The sequence below is a fragment of the Lagopus leucura genome, unplaced genomic scaffold (genome assembly GCF_019238085.1).
Source record: "Lagopus leucura isolate 7727_CA_CO unplaced genomic scaffold, USGS_WTPT01 Super-Scaffold_100002, whole genome shotgun sequence".
In the NCBI taxonomy this organism is placed as follows: domain Eukaryota; kingdom Metazoa; phylum Chordata; class Aves; order Galliformes; family Phasianidae; genus Lagopus; species Lagopus leucura.
The window spans coordinates 43,774,054-43,800,663 of NW_024962263.1; the positions used below are offsets into that span (position 1 = coordinate 43,774,054).

The 26,610-nt window shown below is 37.8% G+C and overlaps 1 protein-coding gene across 5 annotated transcripts in view; it reads left to right on the plus strand.

Annotated features, from left to right (window-relative positions):
• The window catches only part of MYOM1 (myomesin 1), a 77,154-nt gene that overhangs the window by 11,698 nt on the left and 38,846 nt on the right, over positions 1 to 26,610 (plus strand). For all 5 annotated transcript variants that reach the window (XM_042869617.1, XM_042869618.1, XM_042869619.1 and 2 more), the window contains exons 3-17: positions 287 to 424; positions 4,829 to 5,039; positions 6,503 to 6,660; positions 10,493 to 10,585; positions 11,480 to 11,568; positions 11,680 to 11,742; positions 13,375 to 13,539; positions 13,914 to 14,075; positions 17,849 to 17,990; positions 19,194 to 19,393; positions 20,963 to 21,019; positions 21,386 to 21,510; positions 23,131 to 23,314; positions 24,091 to 24,265; positions 26,200 to 26,321. In XM_042869617.1, the coding sequence (XP_042725551.1) occupies positions 287 to 424; positions 4,829 to 5,039; positions 6,503 to 6,660; positions 10,493 to 10,585; positions 11,480 to 11,568; positions 11,680 to 11,742; positions 13,375 to 13,539; positions 13,914 to 14,075; positions 17,849 to 17,990; positions 19,194 to 19,393; positions 20,963 to 21,019; positions 21,386 to 21,510; positions 23,131 to 23,314; positions 24,091 to 24,265; positions 26,200 to 26,321 (2,084 nt within the window). The remainder of the gene's footprint in view (positions 1 to 286; positions 425 to 4,828; positions 5,040 to 6,502; positions 6,661 to 10,492; positions 10,586 to 11,479; positions 11,569 to 11,679; positions 11,743 to 13,374; positions 13,540 to 13,913; positions 14,076 to 17,848; positions 17,991 to 19,193; positions 19,394 to 20,962; positions 21,020 to 21,385; positions 21,511 to 23,130; positions 23,315 to 24,090; positions 24,266 to 26,199; positions 26,322 to 26,610) is intronic.

The following is a 26,610-nucleotide window of genomic DNA, read 5'->3' on the forward strand; positions in this document are numbered from 1 at the left end:
TGCGTATATGAACTCACCAGTCCCAAACCAAGCAATGAAATGTGCATTGCCACCAGGTATGTTGTTTATTCTCTATATTTAGATTTAATATCAAGGGGCATCAGTGTTATATCTGTAATGATCTGATTGTAAAAAGTGCATTTTGTTTTCTGCTTAGTAACTTCATTTTTAAAGACAATGTTTTCTTGCTTTTCAAATGATAACAAAAATGAATTAATTTAATATTATGTTGGAATGTTTCTTAACAGCTTTTTTCCTGATTTTAACAGTATCATTTTTATTTCAGACTGAAAGATTCCAATCTAATGATCGAAGATCAGTCCTATAAAATGAGCCCCAAAGCAAAGAGAGCAAGACAGCATTTGGTATCTGAGGACAAAGAGAATGAAGCCATAGACTATTCAGTACCTATTTTCACAGGACGGTATGTGCACTTTTTCATTTCTTGGCAACTTCTGATATTTTATTAATGAATTCTAAAAAAAACAAATCCTTTTTTTTTTCTTTTTTTTTTTTTTTTTTTCTCCTTTCCTGGACCTTGAGGAGGTTGTTTGCACTTCACATGAATGTTAAAAAGATGTTAACTAACTGGCAGAAAGTCAGTCATGGGGCATCCAGAACCAGGACAAATGGATCCAGGTGTCTGGACTTTGTTTCAAACGTGTCACCAGGGACACTTTCTATGAAATTACGATATAATTATAACTCCACTTACTGGGAACTGGATGAGCACGCTGTCCACATTATTTAGCTTGTTCTGGTGGTTTAAAGGCTTGTAAACCAGTGTCCCCTGTCAATCATATTAACAATGAAACTATGTGCCAATGTTTTGTCCTGGCAGAGGGGAAAACCTGGGACGAAACCAAGTAGTTTCTCAAATCCGTTATAATGATTCATGTAGATCTCACGTGTTGGTGGTATTTATTGCACAGCTACTACTGACGTAATATGTTTTACAGCAGCAGTGTCCTCAGCAAAGCTGAATGTGAACTTTGTGTGAAAGCCAGAACCAACAAGGCAAGGAAGCTCCCTTGTTCTTTTCAGGATATAGCATAATGATTCTGTTAGGAGTATGTGATAGATCAAGTCTGGCCATTTGTTCACATTGATCCATACCAGGGTGGGGTGTGGAAAAAAGAAGTCTGATTTGAGGCCAGAAGAAAAGTTTCTTGCCCACCCGCAATTGAACAGAAGCCTTCCTCTAGCTTGTCTTTCTTCTGCCATGCATGTTTTTCATGGGACGTTTCCACACTGTTTCTGGGAGTTGGTACCCTGTGCCTGTTGCTTAGTCAGCACTCAGAACACAATGTCACCCCTGCTCTGTGGCCAGACTCGTGCTTTTGTGTGATGCTGATTTCCACTTTGTCAGTGGGAGATGTTATTCTTTTGCCTTCTGAGCATTCTGCTTTTGTGATGAGGCCAGCAGTTCTGGTTTTTATTCATTCCTTTCAACCATCCTGGAATATTTTTTTAATTTCCCTTTATATGTTTCCATGTCAGATTCACTTCCCACCAATATTCAAAGTGCCCACTGTTGCATTTTTCAAGTATTTCTCAGAGTTTCAGCTATATATATTCTGTGATAGAAATACATAAATGTGTCTCACATGAAGCTTACAGCTTACACTCTGTGTCCCATACCCTCAAATATTAATATGCTGTCTTTTTATTTTGTCTGCAGTCTACAGAAGTAAAATTTATAGTGTTGGGCAACTGATGGCTCTGCTCCTGGATGGTGATCTTAGATTGTACACAGGCTCCTCTGATCTTAATAAAGCATGACTTTTCTTTTTTTATTTCACTTTTTTTGTACACTGAATATGATAATATCTAATTCAGTGTGATAATGTGCAGTTTCATTTGCTTGTGTCTGTGTGATACCTGCAGATACTAAGTTAAAAGATATGGACAGATTCTTGCACTGTACTATTTATCGTCTTACTACCATGGGAATCAATCTCACTTTTTGCACTTGGCAATTCCAAGTTGTCTGTGATTTTGTGCCACCGAAGTGGCCCAAATAGATTTTCTGCAATTACTTAAAAAACATAAAAAAGGCACGTGATGCCAACTCAACAGGGCATGAAATGTTTGGGATACTTTTTTAGGCTTTTTTTCTGTTGGCATCATGTCCATAAGCACATGCCATGGCTGTGGAAGTTGCATGCCACATTCCTGTCAGGTATTTATTTTTGTTTGAAAGATAGCAGCTGAATCATGTGCATGTTATATGTCATTCCCAAATTCCCCTGTGAAATGGAAGTGTGGCTTCCCATGGGGAGATAGCTTTGACAAGGGATACTTCTTTACAAAGGTCAGCTCTATGTGCGTTCGTTGGTGCTGATGCCTGGGCTGCTGGATGACCTTCAGCACTGTGTCACCCTTTCTGTGATTTGATTCTATTTCAGACCATCAGATTCTGCTGGAAAAAGAAATATATATCCCTCACGCAGATTATTCAGTTCGTACATCTTTTTCTGAAACACATAGCCTTATGCTTGCAAGATAAAATTAGGGAGGGCTAGCCATTATTCCAGGTAATAACACTTGATGTACTGTCGTAGGTGCTAAAAATACTTGGTATGGGTTGTGGGACTCTTTGCAGCCACTAACAAGTATAAGCCAAAGAACTGCAGATGGTACATACTCTGTAAATAGTAATTTGTATGTGTCATTTGGAGTTTGATCTTGCTTCTGTTTGAAAATGATATTCTATTGAAACCCTTGAGACATGGCTGCAGAATCAATTCTTAAATGGTACTGACTGCTGCTTCTGATGCATTCATCCTTGCAGGAAGCATGTTTTTTCTTTGATCTGGGAAGATTACAGCAAGAAAAAAAATGCTTAGCAAAACTAAATATTTAATACTGTTGATCAAAAACCTCTGGGGACCATTACTGTAGACAGCTAGGCTAGGTCCTGTATTAGGCTGAGGATTCATCAGCTCGCAGGAGGTGCTTTATTCCTTGAGGTTCATATTGTGAAGTTGCTGAGATCTTAATTGCTGTTATCAAGGAAGTAATGTCAGTTTGCCTTTGAAACAGAATGCCACTGATTTGTTAAAACTGAATATAGATAACTACATTCATATGCATTAAATCAGGCTTTCAAAATTGTCTTTAGAAATTTGTCATATCTCTGCAGCTCAGATATTTCTGAGAAGAGCTGATATGCTGGTGTGAAGAGAATCGTCACACTGATACACTTAAGAATCACTGAAGTAGACAAACACAGAAAGGCAGAATTTGAACATGTGAGGGAAGTCAAAGCTCTAAGCTGTTAATAAAGCTGTTAGCCTTTTGACGATCTTTTATGAATAATTATTCTTACAGCATACTCCACTGCTTGACTGTATTGCTTCTCACTGAATTGACATTGTGCTCTTGATGTAAGGGGTTGGACAGTTAGTTATGGGCTTGAATCCAAATTTTCTTTAATGTTGAGATGTCCTATCAAATGCATAATGTTAGCAATCTTAGAGAAAACAGAAAATCATTTTAATATGTAGCAGAAGCATTTTATAATCAAACAGCAAGGCTGTGCTTGAGTGTATTCTGGAAATAAACAATGGCTTTTCTCTTTGTAGTGTTAACAAGAAAGCTTGTCCAGTACTCAAACAGAGCCTCTTTTCATTCTGCCATCTAATGTTCATAAAATCTGCATAAAATGGCTTGGGTTGGAAAGGACCTTAAAGATCATCCATTTCCCATCCTTCTGCCTTGAAGAGTTGGATCAGGCTGCCAAGGGTCCCATCCAGCCTGTTCTCAAGCCAGGGATGGGACATCCAAAGCTCTTCTGAGCAGCCTGTGCCAATGCCTCAGTGCTTTTTCTCCTGACGTCTAAACTAAATCTCCTCTCTTTTAGTTTAAAGCCATTTCCCCTTGTCCTGTTGTTACCACTCCATGTAAAAGGCTGGTCTCCCTTAAGGTACTGGCAGGCCACAACGAAGTCTCCTCAGAGCCTTTCCTTCTTCAAGCTGAACAAGCCCACCTTGCTTAGCCTGTATTTGTAGCAGAGATGTTCCAGCCCCCTGACCTAAAGTAAATAAAATCAGCAGAAAGGTAGTAATGTTTCTCCTTAGGTCAAGGAACTCTCACTGTATATGTATTACTACAGAATCTATGATGTCCTGATGGTGTCAAAACACCATGACCCCAATAGTACTTCCATGTGTGCATCTGAAAATAGGATTGGAGCTGTTGGGAATACAAGTTCTTTGCATCCTAATTTGTAGAAATGTTTCAAGGAAATCCTTATTCATCTCCTTAAAAATGCTTGGAAGGTCAGTCATTCTGCAAACATTAAAGGATTGACTTTTTTATGAACAAAGAGAGCTTGTGTCATATATTCAGCGTTCTTCTATTAAAAATAAATTAAAAAAAGATCAGAAAGAAGAATATTGTTATACTGCTACAATTATCCTGTCCCCTTGATAATCTTACTACTAATGCTATGCATGTAAATCACTGACCCTTGAGCCTAACAGATATGTGGATGTGCTTTAAACTTATCATTGTAGCAATGGAGATAATAATTGTTAAGTGGAAATTTTGCTTGGCATGTCTGTACAGAGGAGCACTGAAAATGACCATGACTTAAAAGAGGGACTGAATACTCTGTCATTAATCACTACGCTTTCGTGTTTCTGCTTTGAATACCTTTGGTCTGTTACAAAAGTAATGATCTTCAAGGCAGAGATACGTTATGAAATACCTAATATGAAAGACCTTTAATATCCTCTGTAGTTGGCTGACTGAATAGAAAATGTAAGTGGAATATGTTCTCTGCATTTTCCAATATAATTCTGCTTTTTAAATCTTCTTTCAGTGAAGTAAATATCAGTGGGATCACAGATACAGAAGAAGAAAGAATTAAAGAGAGCGCTGCCTACGTTGCCAAAAGGAACCTCTTTGCGACCGGTGAAGGAGTTAGTGTCAGCAAGGTGGCCAAGTCTGTCTCTGAAGAGGAACATCATGAGAAAAAATCAAGGAAAGTAGCGATACGGGAGTCTGCAGAGCGCGTGGCCCTGAAGAAAACGGTAAAATAATAGAAGTGAACGCGTAGGCAGTACTCAGTGCAGGTCTTCTTTGGTGTTTGTAAAGAGCCTCTCACATCACAGCCCTGATTTACACTACGAGCAATAGCGGTTATGTTAGTAAATCCCAAGGTATTTTCAATGAAAGTATTTTCAATGACTTAAACTGTAGTTATCTTAGCATTGGGTGGTAAGAAAAGAGACATCAGGAACTGTAGTAATGTTGGGAGAGAGGGATTCAGAATGGAACAGGGGAATACTCTTTCTGCTGTGCTCACATCTGTGGAAGTGGCACAGCATCCCCCATCTGAACCACAAGGCAGTTTTTAGGCAGTACTTGGCGATAAGAAGGTGATGGGATAATTCCTGACATTTTATGGCCTGGGGACAAGCTTGTCCAAAGTTTATTACAGTGTTTTAATTACAGTGTGCAAATAAGGGAGGCAGTTGTCAGCATCTAGAACTGAATGTCTAATTTTGGGTAGCTTTGATACTTCTGCACAAATTGTTAAAAAAAAGTAATCAGGTAGTAATGAATATGTTATGACCAGAGTGGGAAAATGTATTAAATAGAAATCCACGTTGTTTAGGTAATTTATTAATGTTCTATGCAGAAGAATTGGCAGTATGATCCTAAAATATCCTCATGATGTGAGGTTGGAAAGGCTGTAAACATTTGAAGGTTAAAAATGCAAAACCATCTTGAAAAACTGGGAAGCAGTGAAGGTGAACTGTTGTAACAAATAGAAATTGCTACACACAGAAGGAAAAGAATAAGCAAGGGGGGAATGCCTGGTCAGGTGCAAGTACCAAGGAGTCTAGGAGTTAGAATAGGTCACAAATTTAATATCAGTTAAAATCAGGATTCTATTGCATAAAAACAATTGCCATTCCAGAGTGTATTAACAAAATTATTGTCAATAAAACACAGGAGAAAATTGTTTAACTGTATTGGAAACTGTTGGACCTCTGGTAATGCTTTGAAGAAAGCAAGATTTATAGTATATTAATAATTTTTTTTTCTGGGTCTGAGAAGAGTCAGGTGGAATGGTTACCCAGGCATAATGGAAGATCCCACCAACAGGAAAGATTTGAGAGCAGGTCTGTCAGAGATGCTTCAGGCTTACATGACCTTGCATTAGAAAAGGAGTACAGAAGACATCTGAATTTCATTATTTCACCTTTCACTGTGTATATCAAAACCAAAATTTAAACATGGAGCATTATTTTATTTGGGATCATTTTGAGGGGAAAATATAGTTAAACGAAATCTAGTTATTTTTAAACAATGAACTCTTGAATATAAAAACTTCTTTGTGTGTGTTCAAGAGAGATATATACATTGAATATTCTTATCTGGATTTTAGATTGAAAATTGCTTTTTAAAAATTCAAAAACACTTTTTCAGTTATTAATGTTTTGCACTTGTAAATAATGAAGTTTATAATGAGATGTTTCTTTTCCAGCTAGAAGATACTCAGGCGTTTCACAAAAAGTTGAATCAAGATAAACTTTTACATCCTCCTGAGTTTGTTATTGAACCTCGTTCTCACACTATCTGGGAAAAGCAAAATGTCAAATTTCATTGTACAGTGGCTGGCTGGCCAGTACCCCGTGTTACATGGTAAGTTTGTATCTCTGTCACTCAAAGTCACCCCAGTAAATGCAGCATATTTTCCAGTAAAATTACATTATGACTGAAAATACAGGTTTAGAGGCCACCCTAAGCCTTTCAAATCGCGGTACAAAAACAAAGCAAAATACTAAAAGTATTTGGTAGCAACGATACATGCATATTTTTCATATAAACATCCAACATACACTTTCTGTCTTCTGATTAAGGAAAAATAGCAATGCAATTTATCATCAGTACTATCCATAAGAGAATGTTTTCCACATACTTGTCTTTAGTCCACCAATGCCATTAAACAAAGCATTAACAAGATCTAGCTGCTTTACTGCTTGGCTATTGAGCAGATGTAGTACTCAGCCTCCATGAAAATGAAATCTCATTACACCAACTGTTCATAGAGGTCACATCCTGTTTATCTGAAGTCAAATGCTATGGATAGATGTAGGATTAGCCAAATCTTCTGAAATTTTGGAGTCTCCTGGAAGCTTTCCATTTACTAGATCTTTGGATTAAATCATTATTGTAAGAACTCCATATTTCATATCCATTCATATCCATTATTTGTCATAGCTGAAGGTGCAATTTGACTCTTGAGTTAAAGTTTATCCTGAATGAAATTTAGTTTAACTTAATTAACAGTGACTTGTGAAGCTTTACAGTCTTGCTGTTTATTATGCTAATTTTTCTAATAACTTTTATGCCACGCAATCAAGTTGCTAAGACAATAGATAATAACTTTTCTTCAAACGTAAAATGAGATTTGGTACTCACTCTTTTATTTAAAAGATTCTTCTAGAATGTGTGTATAAACACATGGATGTGTACATAAAATGAACAACAAATAAGCCCATGCTCAGTGTTAAGCATTAATTAGGAATGTGTCCTGTGAAGATTCTGTTTGTGGAGACAATGGAATACAGCTATTATATCATGGTGTCAAGTAGTAATCATATTTTGTAATGAATTACTTGAGTTGCTTAATGGAATCTGTGTTTATTTAGGTCTTAAAAATTTTAATTTCAGGACTTAACAAAAAGAACCACTAAAAGGTACATTAATAGGACGGAGGTGATGCTCAGGAAGTTTTTCTTTAGACTAGGCAACCAATAGGTAGGCTCTTTACAGACACATATTTACAGTTGCTTAAGAGCTGTAAATGCACTATTTTTATGTTCATCTTAAAGGAGGACAAATGCTTCAATTCTGGTCGCTGTTGAATATGAAGAATGTTCAGCTACATTTGTGGCTGTAATCCAGCTCTGTAACCTGAAGTTGACCAAGAAGTCAAGAGCAGGGCCATTTACATTTTGCTTGAGATCCACCTTGTCCTGAAAGCTGGCATGCTTAAAAACCAAGCTTTCAGTTATTTGCCTTTGCTCTTGCTGTGAACCACCCTTTTATCTACATGCTAAATATGGATGGTAGAAATTAATGTGTTTTTTATAATACACTTGAATTCTAAAGGGACTTTAGTTTGCCATGGGCTACTAATGGGAAAAATGAGTTCAACCCTTTTAGCAGGTGTCTTTGCTCAGAGTTACAGAACAGTACTGACCTGGTTCTGTCAGCTTGCATTCAGAATTTTTAACTAAATGTCAGTTGTATTTTCCAAAGAGTCATTCTTTGTATAAGCAATGAAGACCTTTTCATGTTGTGCATGATAAATTAGAAAGCTTCACGGACTTTCTCTAAAGAAAATCTTACTGTGTGTTGCAGCTGTCCTGACTCCCTTAGAAAAAGCTAATGGAAAACCCAGGACATTTGAAACCAGTAGGAGAAAGCATAAACTATCAGTGCGTAATGACAGTGGGAGGTTGCAGTCCAACATTAGCTAATGACTTGGCTCTTCTGGAATCTGCATTTCCAGAAATAACAAGTGGTCCTTCTAAGATGAGCACTATTCTTTCCATAGACAAATATAAATCAGCAAAAATTAAATCATTTTTAAACGTAATTTGATAATGAACACAGATGAAGTCAAATTTTTCTCCTTGCTAGAGTAACTCAGTTAAAACTTAAAGCTGCACAGCACCACGTGCTACCAAATGCCTTCAGTTCCAACAGGATCCAAAGGATGCCCTTGGATCAAGTCCAGTCATGTTCTATAGGATTTCGCATTCACTAAAAAATACTAAGAATTGGTAACATTATTCTATTTTCTAAACTATTTGACACAGGACAGAGAATATAAAGCTGCTCAGATGTTGCCAGTCCTGTGTGTGCCATTGTGCTGAAGAGTAGTGGCAGTTGGATTCACTTGTAGTGGAACAGTACTGTAGGTCAAGATAATGAAGTAGAAGATCTGTAATGAAGTCAAGTAGATCTGTGCATTTGGAGTCCAAAACAGAGGGTATTGCCCTGCATCAATTCCCTTTTCTTAGATGTTTTACTGAGAAAATGATCGGGATAACAATCACTGAGTGATTTTCACTCACTTTGGTGCTTGGATAAATCACAGTGTATTACACTGCTTAAATATTTATTGCCAGGGAAATATTCTTTATTCCACAATGCTGAATGTGCTATAAGGCAATGCTCAGCTTTAGAGATGAAACAATCTCATAGTATTTTTAGAAAAAAATACAATTCCATGTTACTGATTTGTTTGGTGAAGTGGGGCATGCTATGGCAACATACTGGTTCTCCATCCTAGTTGATAATTGTGAAATAAACTGGCATTTAAAATCAGAAATGAAGAAGCAAAACTCTTTGGCTGGCTATCTTTTATGACTTGTGAAAATAAAGGTTTATTTGGGCTATATCAAAGTATGAGATGGAGATATTTATCATGTTTTGTATTTCCACTTCCCTCATCTACACAGTATGGGGAAATCTATACCAAAGGGTCACACAATCTCAGAGCACATTCCTTCTTTACAGACTGCAAACCAAACCTAACACTGAATTGTATTCAGTACTTTTTAGTTTTATTAGACTCCTGTTGCCAGTTCACCCCATGTCACTACTACTCTCTCAAGATTTGAAGTTTTATCTAGTAACTTCATGTAAGCAGTGGTTGCTGATGAAGAATCTAGTACTGAATTCTCCGTCTGTGAGTCTCATGCAAATGTTCAAATAAATTCTGAAATCAGCAGTCAGCTTGTTACTGATCAGTATTGGCTCATTCCTTCAAATTACTTGCCAGGAATTTTGACCTGTAAATTTTTCCTGGTACATACCTGTACCAGAAAATACTGATAGTATATGCATGTAAAAGAAGAGTTGGTTTTGGTATTACAGGCTTTGCTAGTTTGCACTTGCTGCTTTGCACTTTCTCTTGAAGACAATTTTTTTTTTTTACCAGTCCAATTCTGTCTGCCTTGAGGATTACACACACACACACAAATAAAAAACCAAAACCATAAAATGAGTAATTTCTTAAATGGCATTTCTGTGAATATGCAGGTTTTAAAACTAGATCAAATAATCAAATATGCAACTCAAACCAAATATGCACAGTAGCTAGTAACCACGGACGCTGCAGAATCTGTATTATTTGCAATTCAGAAAACACTGAAACATTTCTTGTGTGAATTCTCCATTCTTTAACATGTAATAACCTGAAATTCATAGTAATATAAGCTTATTTTCATTTTGTTCAAGAACTGTTTTTCCTTTAACAAGAAAATAAAATTCACATGAGGCAGGTGAAGGAGAAAGAGAGAAGTTAAGCTTCTAAAGATATGTCTTCCCAGGATAAGCTATAATTTATCTAGGAGAAATATGCAGAAATTGATTCAGTATTTCAAATACCATTTATGTGACCTTTTATAATAGGTATATTCTTCCATTTTTGATGTATTGTTTCTTTGCTTTTCTGTAGGTACAAAAACAATGTCCCCATTGATGTACAGGCTCACCCTGGCAAATATACCATTGAAAATCGATATGGATTGCACTCCCTGGAGATCAGCACGTAAGGGAATGTTTTGACCATTTAACAAATAACCATTTAACGATAACTTAAACTGAAATGTTGCTATAGATTGAGACTTGCAGAATGGGACATATCTCTTGGGGATGAGAAGTATCAAGGTTAAACAACTGAGAATAATGCTGTCTGTTAAATACTGAAGTAGTTCTGGTTCTCCTTAGTAGAAGAATTGAAGTATTGAATTTACCTAATTGAGTAATTGGTCTATATTATTCTGTTCGTGATTGACTCAGAAACATACTTTTTCCATTTGTCCTGCATAAGTACAGTTAAATATGAGAAAAATCTAGTTCAAGGTAAAAATATTAGCTAATGGTTTTCCAGGTATAGAAAGATCCTTACTGAAAAGAGGAATGGGACTGAGTTCTCACTTGTACACACACAGACACACACATACACAAAGACCTTTAGTAGTACTCCTCTTCCCATTTGGAAATTTTTGCAGTAATATTCTGTCAAAAATCACTGACAATCACCAATGATATAGTTTTGACTATCTAGATAATATTTGGTACCTTTTGTAAATATTGTATTTACTGTTTCTAGAGTTTCTGCATTGGGCATATCTCCACAGAAGAGAGTAAATTAGAGAAATCTTGGAGTTAATGGATGAATGTTGTCAGATAATTTTTTTCCTTCTTCTGCTGTAATCTTAATTTCAAATCTGAAAGAGTATTTAACGTTAATTTTTTTTCATTGTTTTTTGAATATTGACAAAAACTTATTGTCCAGAAGTAATCCAGTGTCCAGAGCACATCTCCCACGCTTTTACTTATTTGTAGATTTTACCCAGATGTCTGAAGGCTTTTTGGGTCTAGAACAAAGGGTTTGCCAAATAGTTCTGGGTGTCCAACCTAACCATTTCTATCATTTTAGATGTGATTTTGATGACATTGCTCAGTACCGGGCATCTGCTATGAATGTTAAAGGAGAAGTTTCGGCTTATGCTTCCCTTGTGGTAAAGAGTAGGTTTGCAAAATATTTCTTTTTTTTTAATGCATATTTCCATTTCTGTGGCTCAGGGAGCCTTTACCCGTCAGTGATAGTGACTGCTCTTTTTCTCTTTGTGCATTCAGGGTACAAAGGAGAAATTGATGCCAGTCATTTGCATGCTGGGACGTTTTCCATGCCTCTGAGCCGTAAGTTGCAATACACGCTTGTTTGACACATTCACTTGAGGCAGTGACATCATGACAAATGAATAGGCAGAATATTTTGTAACATTATTTGAAAAAAGAGCAGGCCATCTTTAGGTATGAGCTCTTCCATTGCAGATGTGTTAATCTAATTTGCTGGGGGAAATGATATTGCCTTCTAGGTCTGTGGCTATTTGTTCACACAAGAAGCATCATTTTAGTATTGCACTTGGCTGTGAAATAATATCTGTCAAAAAGAGAGACAGTTCACTTCTTGCAATACGTAAAAACATCTCCAGGAAAAAAGGGTTAGGGGGTGCATGTGTGTCAGTAGACAGCTGACTTAATAGATTTTCTCTGCTGCTATGTGAATTGCATGTGGTACAATTGCGCATAGCCAGGAGCAAATCTGAATACATTGGCCGTATCAAGTTAAAAAAAAAAAAAATCATTGTTGTTTTTGTCTTTTTTTTTTTGTTTTACCTGAGCATCTAGCTCAGAAGAGCTAGAAATCTAGAAATCAGTTTGAAGTGATTTACAATATTGCATGAATACATGAATCAGAAATGAAAAGAAAATCCAACAATTTATGTATGCTGAGTGACATAAGGGCCCTAAGCCCTTATTGCAGAAACACAAGTAGGATGAGGGATGTGCTGCAGAGGTATACGAGAAGCCCTTTATTTACTAAAGCTCTGAAATAACAGAAGAAAGGTCACTGATAGCATTACAAAACACAAGGCCATGAGTTTCCAATATTATTTGGAATTTATCATTTGGTAATGGAAGTGAAAGATATCAGTGTGTTTGTGTGCATTGTTCACAGGAAGACTGTGAGCTACTAGCATAGGGCAGTTGTAGAAAAGGAAAAAATGACCCTAAATGTTATCAGCAGAACTATTTTCAGGAGAATGATGAAAGCACCTATGCCGGACATAGGTATAAAGCACATAGGATATTCTGTCTCAAATCCAGCTGTAGATATCCCTGTTCATTGCAGGGGAGTTGGACTAAATGACCTTTAAAGGTCTCTTCCAACTCGAACATTTCTGTTGTTCAGGTTATACAACATCAGGAAAGGTAAATTCAGGAACAAGCACAGGCCACCTGAAAGCCCAAGGGAGTGGAGAGCTCATTTTTATTTTGGAAGTTCATTAAAAAGATCTACTTAGGCTAAAAATATGAAGGCTGAGTGGACACGTAACTGTCCAGAGATGGAGCAAAGAGTTAAAGAGGGAAATGAAAAAGGAGTATACACTGAAGATAATATGACCTGAATAAATCAGTAGTCATAAAGAGAAGTAAGTTTAAATTACAAGCATGCACATTATGATAAAATGATAAAACACCAAATCTGAAATTTTGGAAATTCTGGAATGAAATTCTGAAGGAGCTTTTCCCTGAAAAACTGGAGTTTTATGAATAAAGAAAAAGCTGTTTTCCTGTGATATGTACATGCCTGGATTATGAGACCCTGCAATACACTCTGAATATGGATAATGAATATATGCTATTTCTGTTCATGTCTTAAACTTTACCTGAGCTTGTATTTATAATCAGTGGGCACTACTGCTTACTACTCTTATCATGAAATAAAAGAATAAGTAAGCAGCCAGACTTTTTTCCCTTGTACAGTTGGTGTTACCCCACATGGCTTCGCTTCCAGGTTCGAAATCAAATTTATTGACAAGTTTGAGGTAACGTTTGGGAGAGAAGGTGAGACGATGAGTCTGGGCTGCACAGTTGTCATCAGTCCTGATATCAAGCGCTTCAAACCAGACATCGAGTGGTACCGCAATGGTGAGAACTTTTGACAAAAAGAAATATAAATTTGTTCAATGTAAATGACTTTTAACTTTTTTGTTCTTTTGTAAGCTTAAATACTGAAAACATTTCATCAACTCTAACTTCTCTGTGACGCATCAACATAGTCTCTGTAGCTTTTCCTATTTATTACATTTCTCAAGTAATTACACAAGGCTGTTGTGCAGTAGCCAACAAAAAACTGTTACATTCTAAAGTTAAACTCTGAGAGCAAAGTTGGCTTTCAGCTATGACTGTCTTTGAAGATAGAAAATTGAACAGTAGGGATGGTCTCTTGTGTATTTCCCAATCTATTTCAAGCTATACACAGCATTCAGCTAATTCTCATTACAAAATTCTCTGATTTCTAGGTGTTCTTATTACACCATCCAAATGGGTCCAGATGCACTGGACTGGGGAGAGAGCTTCGTTAACACTGACTCATGCGAACAAGGAAGATGAAGGTCTTTACACTCTGCGTGTCGTGATGGGAGAATACTATGAAGAGTATAGTGGTTATGTCTTTGTTCGAGGTAAGACACTGCTTATGAACCACATCACTGGAGAAATGAGGAAAACCTTTTGGCAAAGTAAATCTCAGTCATTTTAGGTGTTTATTTCCAAATTGTATATATTTTCTTTTACATAATACAATAGCTTACATAAAATGAATTATAGTAATTTATATAAATATTTTTATACAATTGATTTTAGCATTACAGCTTCCAAGTGTTATCTTTGCAAAAACTGAGTATTCCTCAAGCTTTGGTGTCACATTTTAGAAAGCTTGTAAACCGTATTGGCATTTTGGAGATCAGATTTTTGTTGTTGATGTAACTTCACCCTTTCCCAGCTTCAGCTTGTGAACAGTACTTAACATAATTCAAAAAATGATAATTCTATAAAGTAACTTTAAAATGTATTTTTGTAACCATCTCGCACTTGCTGAACTGCAGATGAAGATTTTTCTGCTTCAACTGAGAGGTTTTCACTAATGCACAATGCTCAAAAAAAAGTGCAGTAGAAGGGAAATATAGAGATCACCACCTGGAGAAGAATAACCACATGCACCATTACAGACTGGGGACTGACTCTTTGGAAAGCAGCTTTGCAGAAAAGGGTCTTGGGATCATAGTAGGGTGAACATGAACCAGCAATGTGTCCTTGTGGCAAATGCCAGTGATATTCTGAGCTGCATTAGGAACAAGGTCACCAACAGGTGGAGGGAGTTGATCCTTCCCTTCTGCTCATCACTGGTAAGACATGTTTGGAGTGCCAGGTCTAGTTCTGGACTCCCAGTACAAGAGAGACATGGACATACTGGAGAAGGTCCAGTGAAGGGTTGCAAAGTGAAAGGAATGTCTTACATGTGAGGAGAGGCTGAGAGAGCTGTGTCTGTTCTTTCTGGGATTGAGAGGGATCAAAGGTTATCTCATCAATGTGTACAGATGCCTAATAGGAGGAGTAATGAGTATAGAGTGAGACACTTCTGTGGTACCCAGACAGGACAAGAGACAATGAACAAAATGGAAAAGTCTATTTCAACATTTCAAATTTAAGAAAACACTTTTTTACTATGATGGCTGTTGAATACTGGTACAAGTTGCCTGGAGAGGCTGTGGAGAAGATATTCTTGAAGATATTCAAAGCCCAACTAGACACAATCCTGGACCACTGCTCTGAGTGTCTCTTCTGGAACAGGGATGGGACCTGATGGACACAGAAGGCTCTACCAACCTCACCCTTCTGTGATTCTGTAAGGAAAAGCAGAAAATGTGACTCCTTAATTTAGGTACAGGATTAAAATGTCATTCCTCTGGGTGTTGTTTGCTTGTACCATGAAAAACTTCCTTGTATTTCTATTAGAGCAAGTATTTCTTTAAGAAGAGCAGTGGCTTATCAGGTTACGTGCTGACTCTATATCTGTCCCAGCTGCTAAAAGCAGCTGAAGCATGTAATGCTAATTCAAAAGACTCTGGAAATCTTTGGCTCTGAGAACGTGTTCAGAGTGGTAACATGTTCCCAAGTTTAGCAAAGCTGTGTGAGATAACAGCCTGCTTGGAAAATATAACTGAATCAAATGTTTTTGTCGCCCGAGGAAAGAGTTTGCTGGAATGTGTGTGTGAGACTGAGCAACAAGGAGAAGAATTAGGGATTGTTTTCCTTGCCTGGTTTTAAAACTGGGCTACCATATAAATAAATGATTAACTTCATTCCTGCTACATCTTCTAGCACTTACAGCAATGAAAATATGACCTGACTGTGAACCAGCTACCCCTTTCACAAGAGTGTCTCAATAGCCAACAGGTGTACTTGCCAAATTCTAATTAGATTAATTATATTCTACTTACATTCTCTGCACAGCCTCATTTGTCCAGCATACTTCTCACTGCTCCTCCTAATTTGTAGACAAGTTCAGTACAAACTCTTAGCTAGCTGCTGAAGTGCAAGGAGCTGTCTTTTTGCATCACATGTAGAAATCCTCCTGCATTGATGGAGGTGAGCAGGGTGCTCATCAGGCTCGTAACACCAGGACTTGGCAGGTTCAGAGAAAATGGGTTCCTCTTACCATGGTTACAGGTCAGCATTCATCAGCAAGCAGCCAGGGATGAAATCCTAGCACCAGTGAGACTGATGAGCAATGCTGATTGTCCCAGCTATTTCCTAGTCTGTCTTGGAAAGAAACTATGATGTCTCATGTTCTATCAAGCAAGAGATATAGATAATTATAATTCTGTAATTCGTAGGGAGATTATTGAAGATATCTTGTTATTACCCTTAATGTTCTTATTATTTTGCTATGTTAAATGCATTGGTTACTCTATGCATTTTAAAAACTATACCGAGTTAGCTGTAGTTAGAAACTGAACTCAAAAACTTTGGCACAGCTTCAAAAATTCTATGTAATGCAACTATGCCTAAAAGGGAAGATACAGGGAGGAGTGTTTGTTTGTTTTTTCTCTGAAGACTACTGCTTTATTTAATTAAGCATGATAAACACTCATATACAGCATTTATTTCTGAAAGCCAAAAGCAGAAAAAACTGGAATTGCCATAACTTGTAATACAGAATCATGTAGCACCCTGAAGCATCAAACATTTGTAAAAGTATGGGGTTTAGATGGAATGTAAGAACAGCATTTGTTAGCAAAACATTTTTCTTTAGATATGTACAGCTGTCTTGTCTTAAGTCAGATTGTCTTTAGAAGTAGTGAGGCTTGAACGTTACTTGTGACTGTAGAAACTCTGCTCTATAGAGAAAAGATCTCTCTTCTTTAAAAATCTTTCATATAATCTTTTTGCAAGAGTTATTTTGCCCTACAAGAAAATTGCTACATCACTCAAGCTGAATTATGACTGTGTAAACAGAGTATTTACCAGTTCCCATCACTATGCTCTGATTTTTAAGCTTTGGGTAAGATTTGTCTGGAAGCTGATGGTAGAGTCTGGGCCCTTTGACACCAACAATCTCATACTTGTGACAAATGCTCACAAGAAACAATATACTCATCCTAAGGAAAGATATATTCCAAAATCTGTGGTGTAATTCAACTTCAAAGGGTTTTGATACCTTTTCAGATCATGTCCATCCCAAGCCAAACAATGAAAGACTATGTGTGAAGGTATTTCATTCATTTGAAAAATAAACCAGGGTTCAGATTGGTCTTTTCTTCAGCAGATGTCTTTGTTGTGTGTCTGAGTGTCCAGCAAATAGTAGTTTAACAAGGCTGATCGTTCCAGAGGATGACCTTGGGAAAAAAACAACAACAACAAAAATGACACAAAGGATTGAAGAGAAGAGGTTTTGCCTCCCAGCTCTTACTGTAGGGGCAGATGAGATCTGAAGGGTGGGGTCAGAGCTGTGTCAATATTTCCATGGTCAGTATTTCCATGGAGGTGTATGGCAGTGAGTGAGATCACAGTGCTGTATATCCTGAGACAAAACCTTGTGACTGAGCCATTGCATGACTGCAAGACAAAATGTCAGCCTAATCTCCTAAGTAACATTGAAGGTAAACAGTCTTCCAAATTTTCATGCACTTTGGCTGTGCCTCTGGCAGCTACCTCATTAGAATCCACAATACTAATATGTGTTAAAAATGCCTAGATCAATTATGTTTACAATATGCTGTAAATGCATTTGTAAATGCTGCAAAAGTCAAAACCTGAAAAGATACCACCAATATAAAAACAAATAGTTTTTGAAGCTTTTTCTTGACTCTGCAGGAGTAGAGTTTTGTCCTTAAAAAATAATTATGGAAGAACTTTGTTTCATATCAGGAAATCTGTGTCTCCATCCTCATAGATGCTGATGCTGAGATCCCAGGAGCCCCTGGCGCACCGCTGGATGTGAAGTGCTTAGATGCCAACAAGGATTATGTCATTGTGTCCTGGAAGCAGCCAGCTGTTGATGGAGGAAACCCCATCCTAGGATACTTCATTGACAGGTCAGCAAGCATGCTGATGTGGAAAATTTGTATTGCTGCGCATTTCAACTCAAAAACCTAAAAGCACATTTCAGAGCATGAGATAAAGTGGTCATTTTTATTTTCACTCTTATTGCTGGCTACAAAAATAATGCCTTTTTAAGCTGGTTGGGCCTGATATAACTATAATGAGAATAATAAAGGCCTGCTTCATGTAAATACGTAGAAATGATTATGTGAGATGCTGCTCAGCCCTTACTTATTCCTATGAGGCTCAAGAGGCCTCAGGACACTGTGGTGCTGGGGGCTCTCAGGATTAGCTCTACCCATATCAGTGCTCTCCCTCCTGCAGCCAAACATTTACTATGTACCAGAAAGCAAAATGTGATTTCGGAGGGACTTGGACTTCTCTTACATGCTGTTGTTTTTTGAGCAATTAAGTTCATAAGCTTAATGCAAATTACATTTACATATTTTTCTCTTCAACAGTAAGATTTGGAAATATGTAGTTCTAAAAAGATGGCCTCAAATTGTGCGAGGGGAGGTTCAGTTGGATATTAGGAAAAATTCTTCTCAGAAAGAGTGGTCAGGCAGTGGCACAGGCTGCTCAGGGAGGTGGTGGGGTCACCAGCTCTGGAGGTGTTCAAGAATTGTGTGGATGTGGCACTGAGGGACGTGGTCAGTGGGCATGGTGGGGGTGGGTTGATGCTTGGTCTTTTCCAACCTGAATGACTCTGTGATTCTGTATGAAAATGGAATCCCACCACACTGTGGTGGGATAACATAACTATGTTACTGAGCGTCCAACTTCAGTTGTTGTCACAGACGTCTGAGAGCTGGGTTCATCACAGATGATGAACTCTTCTTCTGGCAACTGCAGAGGATCCATGTATTTCACATCCCTTCAAATATGCTGAAGCCGACACACCCCAGGAGTCCCAGAGCATGCTTTGAAGGGTTTGAACAGTTTGAAATGAGTTATGCCCATGTCCCCTCTTCAGTTCAGGAAAGAAGAAGCACAGCTGCAAGGGATTTAGCACATTCCCAGATGGCCCTACAGCCCTGACCCCTCTCCTGCAGCTGCTTCTGTGTCACCGGAAGACAGCACTGCTGAAGAAGCTGGGAATGTGCAGCCAATGAACATGAATGGAGCTCTGAGGGGTGGGTGCCCTGAGCTTGTGTTTTTCCCTTCCCAGGACCACTTATCCTGTTTGTGTTTTGCAGGTGTGAGGTTGGCACCACCCACTGGACCCAATGCAATGAGACTCCGGTGAAGTTTGCTCGTTTTCCTGTCACTGGTTTAATCGAGGGCCGCTCCTACATCTTCCGAGTCCGAGCGGTGAACAGAGCTGGTGTTAGCCTACCATCCCGTGTGTCAGAGCCTGTGGCTGCCCTGGATCCCGCAGACAGAGCCAGACTGAGAAGTAAGGTGTCCTTCTTGCAGCTTGTCTGAGAGATTTAAGAAGTCATAACTTGAAGAAAAAAAAAAAAAAAGAAAAAAGAAGTCTGACTCTATTTACTCTTTGGAATCCCACTAGAGGGAGCAATTCAAAAACAAAATCTTTGGAGGCACATTTGCCAAGAAGGAATCATCTCAGTGCTCTTTGCGCAGAGAGTTCCAACAGCTCTAACAGCTTTTGCTGGCAGCAGCACTGCGTTCTGAACTTGCAGGGAGACGGGAAAGGGCACAGGAGAGTAAATTGCCTGAGGCTTGTTTTTGTTCAACCAACAAAATAGCCAAGCAGACCCTGCGAATAGCCTCTCTCTGTGCCACAGCCCATGTGATGACTGAAGTCTTGCAGTAATATCAGCAAAATATCAGGGCAACCCAACAGATTATTGAACCCAACCTCTCCAACTGCCTCTATGGCAGTTAACATTTTACAGGCCAAGGATATTTTTCCTGTGTCTGGGTGATATCCCAGAAGCAAAGGCTTTGATGAGGAATTTGCTTCAAAATCCCTTTCTCTACCCATATGCCAAAATAATATGCCTAAAATTCATTTATTTCTACTCATGTGAAAGGGGTATTGTATGCAAAGCTACAGGTCACCAATAGTCCCAACTTGCATGTCTTACTGTTTCAGCACTGTAAGGTACAGACAGCTATCAGATGATCGAGGTTTCCATTGAAAAAAAAAAACAGAAGGCTGGAGGAAGCAGGTTTATCACCACAGGGAAATACCGTGTCAGAAATGTGAAACCCCAGTTACGGTGGCTTTTTCTTTTCACTGGAAGGACTGGAAGCTGTCTCCAAAGAGGGAGTCTGATCTCGGTGGCCTATTCCCATTGTATCCCCTCATTTTCACTGTCACAAACCTCTGTTCAATCTTTGCTCACACTTCCAAAGCAAATCAGCCAATGAAAAGTGAAACTTTGAAGTGGAGAACAGTAGCTGTGAAGATTATCTCTGAAAATAGGTTGTTCTGGTTAATAGCTTGATACATAGCTGTGATAACATGATAATGCTAAGGCACAGAGAAAGCTACCCAAACCATATCGCGTGGGTATGTTAAGTCAGGCCAAGTACTTCCTGTGACATATGACATTCATGTGACAATGGCCCTTGCTTTGAAAGCTGATAATGTGAAGGAAAGTGGATTAAAAGGAGAGAACGAGCAGCCTGCAGGAGTTTGGCTCTTCCTTTAATGAGCAGGCTGTTAAACTAAATGAACGTAGCAGGAAAAATAAAGTGGAAGTGAATTCTCTAAAACAGATGAACTGAGTGAGCCAAATACCTCTACTTGTCACTTAAGTGACTTCAGAGAAATTTCAGGAAGGAGTGTCTCAGTGAACTAAATATTTCTTGATATATTGATTGCAGAACTGCTTTCAATATTCAAGCCTTAAAACTAGTTTTGAGCACCCTTACATGAGTAGTCACCAGGAATGGAGCTCATATGAAGCTTGCAAATGACAGTTTTGTTGGTTTTCTCATCATTTCAGAAGTTCCTGAAGACTCATTTGCATGATCTCTCTTGCATCTGTTTCAGGTCACCCTTCCGCTCCTTGGACAGGACAGATTATTGTCACTGAGGAAGAACCTGCAGGTAAACACAGCCCTTTTGCCTACAAAAGCCTGGCTGAGTAACTAGGAAAGCTTCCATTGAGTTCAGTGGACTTTGGCACACGCTCAAAGTTCTTAGAATTGTTCTTAGAGTCACTCAGCCTTGAACAGCTCCAGCTTTAGGTGAGGTTTCATTATTCAGGATGTAATAAACAAACATGCTTAGCATTAAACTAAGGACATTTAATACTGGTATTTAGATAACTTTAAACCCTAAGTTTTCCAAAAACATTGAGTGCTAAAGTGTATTAATGCTTGTTCTATACTTTAATCATAGTAGTGTTTCTGATGCAAATGTGAAGAAATTCACACTCGTTTCCGTTTTCTACTCTTCTCCACTGTATTTCAGAGGGTGTCATTCCTGGTCCACCTACAGACCTCCAAGTTATTGAAGCTACCAAGAACTATGTTGTGTTGAGCTGGAAACCTCCTGGACAGCGGGGCCATGAGGGTATCATGTATTTTGTGGAAAAGGTAAAATCAGAGAAAATCAGAATCACGATACAGCAATCTTCTTTAACGTTATCTTTGCTGAAATTTCATTTCCACTTTCAAGCTAGGATTAGAACTTCATTAATGTAATTATTAGATTAAGATAAACTACTAAGACAGAGATTTATAAGAATGGTTGAAGAATGTGTCTCAAACTGTAATATAGTTTCCTGAACTGTGTCATTGACCTGCCATAGGGTGGATAGGCTGACAAACTCACTGTAGTGAGTAAGCACAGTGCAAAGTCACAGTTGTATGTATATGATTTGTCTGAGGGCTGCTACAAAAGTAATGCCTCCTATTTTATGATGTTGGCCAGTGACATCAGTGGTGGATGTTGGTGATATGGCAGTAGAGGTTGAACCTTCCTACCAATATTCCATTGCATTTTGTTGCCACATGACAGATGGCAGCAGAGGGGCAGTCTGACAAATTGGTATCTGACATGGAAGTGTGTATGAAGCAAAGGTGTGTCATTCCTCCCACTGTCATTCATCAACACTTGCTAAATGTTTCTGGAGACCAACCAGTGGATGTGATCACAATAAGGCAGTGGGTGGTGTGCTTCTCCAGCTGCTTTTCTTCATTTATCCTCTATATTGGCTTTCAATTGTACTTAACCACCTCAACTAAGTTGACAAAATTTATTTTCTAGAACCGAATCACTTTTTGTTTCAGTGTCCTTTTCTGAGCTCTTCTTTGCATGGTTACCAGCCCAGAAATATCTTCACCATCTTCACCATTTTACTAGTACCTCATGACTCCCACAAACTTGTTATCAATGCTTTTTCTTATCACTCTAGAGCTGTCATCATGAGAGGCATAAATATCTTCCCATTTCATGTTTTTCATCTCTCTAATGTAATCTGGTCTAAAGAAAGGAATTTCACTTAGCAACAGACTTACAGAGGGTGAATACATTAATTTTGAGTTTCCATGTAATATAGTCTATTTTGATTTTTTTGACAACCTACTGCATGCAGAATACTGAACATTAATGTCACATATTTAGGTAAAGTTTCTCTGAGTATTTGAAATCTCACAGAAATCTGGATATTCCTTGAAATTATTCTTAATGCAAGACAATAATTAATTACTAATATTAACAGTATAAGTAACCATGGTAAGTAGAACTTCCAGCCACAGAAACAAAAGCAATTCACAAATTGAATGCACATCTTCATTATTCCTGGAAGCCACCTCAAAAACATCCTCAGGAGTGACACAACAGCATTTAGAAGCAATGTGTTCATGTGGATGGTGTTGAATGTCTGCAGAACTTCTGTTGAAAATGGTCTGGGGAGTAAGATGAAGAGCTGAATGCAGTTAAAAAATGACAATTCCTTGCTGTGGAGAGTTGTTTAGCTTTGGTATATTGAGAACAGTAAGCTTGTATGTGTGATTTATGGAGTGACTGGACATCTGGCAGATTAATAAGCTTTGAAATACACTTACACAGTGGAGTGGCTAAAACCAGGGACATGACTCCCTCTTCTCCATAGCAGACATACCTTTCATGGTCCAGGTAGGAGGCCTTGTCAGGTTAGACTCTGTGTTGAGAGAGTTTTGTTCAAAATGTTGTTTCTGGGTGTTTGACTGCAGTGCATTGCTGGCACAGAGGACTGGCAAAGGGTGAACACCGAGATCCCTGTGAAGTCCCCTCGCTTTGCAGTTTTTGATTTGTCTGAAGGCAAATCCTATTGCTTCCGGGTTCGCTGTTGCAATTCAGCTGGAATCGGTGAGCCTTCAGAAGCAACTGAAGCCACTGTGGTGGATGACAAACTTGGTGAGTGATCATAAGTACTAAGTTCTCTTCATGGTATCTTTTCAGTTTGCTATGTGGTTGTTTTGCCTGACGATAGCTGCTCAGCTTCTAACTGGAAAATGAAGAGTGGTCAGTGATGTATTCCCTTCAGCTAAGATAATTTTGGATTGGGTTGTCAAACATTTAATGTAGGGTCAAATGGCAGATACAAACTGAAGGAGTTAAGCTGCAAATAATGATATCAAGAACCACAAAGGCTGCAAACAATGGAAGAAAATGACAGCTCAATAAAGTACAAAACAGTTCTGTTTTGGAGACCATATTGAACATAAGCCCAGACATGAGCAGAGTTTAACCTTCCTCGTTTGCCAAATCAAACAAATGTGAAAGATTTAATATTTATATGGATGCAGAAACTATTTCTACTGGAAAAAAGTCCCTGATGTTCCCCACAACAAAGAATTAGTTACTTGTCTATTAGTTGCATAGTAGCTTTGTCTACATTGGCATTTTCTTCCAGAACTCCAATGCAGATTTGAACCAAATTCCCAGGTTGTCTCATTTCACCTCAGTTTGATTTATATAAACTACATTCATTAAGAAGAGTAAAACAGTTCTCTTCAAAAAATACTGAAGGTGTGTTTTGCTATTTGATATGGGCATTGCTTTCTAACTTCTTCTGTGCACTGCACTGTGTATTATCAGTGCTAAAACAATCATGATTGGAATGTCACTTTTTTTTGGTGATTTTTTTTTTTCTGGATGGTCATTAATTTATTTCTGCTTATCCTCCCCAGATATTCCCAAACCTCCTGGCCGTATTATGCCAACTAGAAACACAGATACCTCCGTTGTTGTCACTTGGACAGAACCCCCAGATGCCAAGGAATTGGTTGGATATTACATCGAGTCAAGTGTGGTTGGATCTGGTCATTGGGAACCATGCAACAACAATCCAGTCAAAGGCACAAGGTAATGGATTTTAAAACATGGAGATTGTGGTCACTAGATGGTTGTTATGGTTTTTGGTTTTTTTTTTTTTTTTTTTTTTTTGGTTTGGTTTGGTTTTGGTTTTTATTTGGTGTTTTTTTGGTTGATTGCTTTTATGTGTTTTCAGATGTTCATAGTACAAGTAGTAGTAATTGTTCTTTGGTAGCCAGCAGAGGCTGAAATCACTCTTACACTCTTGTAAGATGTTATAAAAACATATTTCAATGTGGTTCTTTTCCAAAAGTAATTTATAATCAACCTTGTACTGAAAACAAGTAGTCACGGGGTGTGGTGGAAATATGGATACTGGCAGTGAAGAGAAACAACTCACTAGCTGTTGTATCCATCAGTTTGATGAGAAATGGTACAATGAGGAATGAGTGAACTTACAAATGTGGAAAACTGAACTACATCATGTTTGAAAGCAAAATCCTTCAGTTGGAAGACTGCTGTAAACATTTCTGGGCCTGTGTATCTAGCATGTCAGGAGGAAATGTAGACTATTTCATGCCAACAATATTACTTTCTAACTGCTCTGTTACTTGCAATTATCAAGATGTTAATGGATGCTCATAAGCCACTTGTGCCAATATTCTAAGCTCTCATATCGTAAAATTATAGAATCATAGAATGTTCTGGATCACTGTTATTTTTATTATGGCTACATAAAGTCTTGATGAGGCTTCATGCTGTTTTCTTGTTTCAGAACATAAAATGCGATCTTTATTCAGCTTAAAAATAAGAATATTGATTTGAATTACTTTATACTGCTACATAAATACACTGCTTTTGCTCTTATCACTGCATTTTTATTCTATGCAATGTGATGCATGATACAGACAGGCACAGGCTGTGTGTTATCTAATATTATTGTGACTGATACAATTTCAAAGCATTAGCTGTAGCTCATAGTTTACTGGATGCAGTACATTTTGATGTTTTGAAATTCGCTTGCTGTGAATGTCCAGGTGAAGGGTAATGCTTTGGAAAAGTCTGGAGGAATGAGTGATGTAAGTTCTGTCCTGAAAATTTCAGGTTTCATTTTTTTTCCCTGAAGTAAAATTTTGGGAATATGTTTTATATTTTCGATGCTATTTTTCTGCTTATATTATTGCATATAATGTAAGAATATAACATTGTGAAGTATATAATGAAAAGAACATGAAATAAAATACACTTAAAGTACATATTAAATAATATGTTAAAACATTTTACGAAACACTTTGTTTGTTTGTTTGTTTATTTTCCAAAAGAAACATTTTATGTCTTGAGGAATTGTGTGGTTCTTTTAAGGGGGAACAACTTGAAAAAAACGTGATTTTTTAAAATGTAAACATTATATAATACAGCTGAAAAACTATACCAATAAAATAGCTTGTCTGACTTAGAATAATGGAAGTACCATAAAAGTTTGGACATTTTTGGGGGGTCTTGCTAAACGTCCTGTGATTTCTGTGTACACTGCAGTTTTTCATTTCTGATTGGATGTGAACGATGGGGACTTGTGTTACAGCTGTCTTCTGCTTATGTAATGAATGAATCCCACAGGCAAATGCAGACCTCATCTCTGCAGATTTTTCCACTGTTTCCATTAGGAAGGATGAATCTTATATACCAGCGAAAGTAATATAGACCCTTCTGTAACACAGGAACTTGTATAGTCTTAGGTGGGAAAGAGTATTGGTAAAAAAGGGTCTGTATAAAATATGTGAGTTCAGACATTCTATTTGCAGGAAGTAGGTTCTTAGATACTTCATTCTGCTTTCTCTGACCTTCATATAATTACTGGGTTCATATTTTAACCTCAATTTTCAGAAACCAGAATAAATTTTACGGAAGAAACGCTTCTTCTACACCCCTTAAGATTTTTATTTTCTTCATAATACTCTAATAATTCATTTGCTGGTTTGTTTTAGATTCATTTGCCATGGGCTTGTCAATGGTGAGAAGTACATTTTCAGAGTCAGGGCTGTTAATGCAGCTGGACTCAGTGAATTTTCCCAGGATTCAGAGCCTATAGAAGTGCAAGCAGCCATTGGTAAGTTGTTTCCTATTGCTTTGTTCAATGGTAAATCTCTCCCTCTCTATATGTATATTTAAGTAAAGATGTTTTCAACATCTATTGATAACTAATTATCCTGGTTTACAGTGCTGTCCACAAATGATACTTTACCTGTAGCTCTTACATTTTGCATCATAGCCACACTTTAACAGTCACTGCAGCCTTGTAGACTGTTCACCATTCAGATTTCTTCACGTGTTTCTTGTGAACCGCTGTAGGAGGGCACTGCCAATTACACTTTATAATCATCCAGGAAGAAGGAATG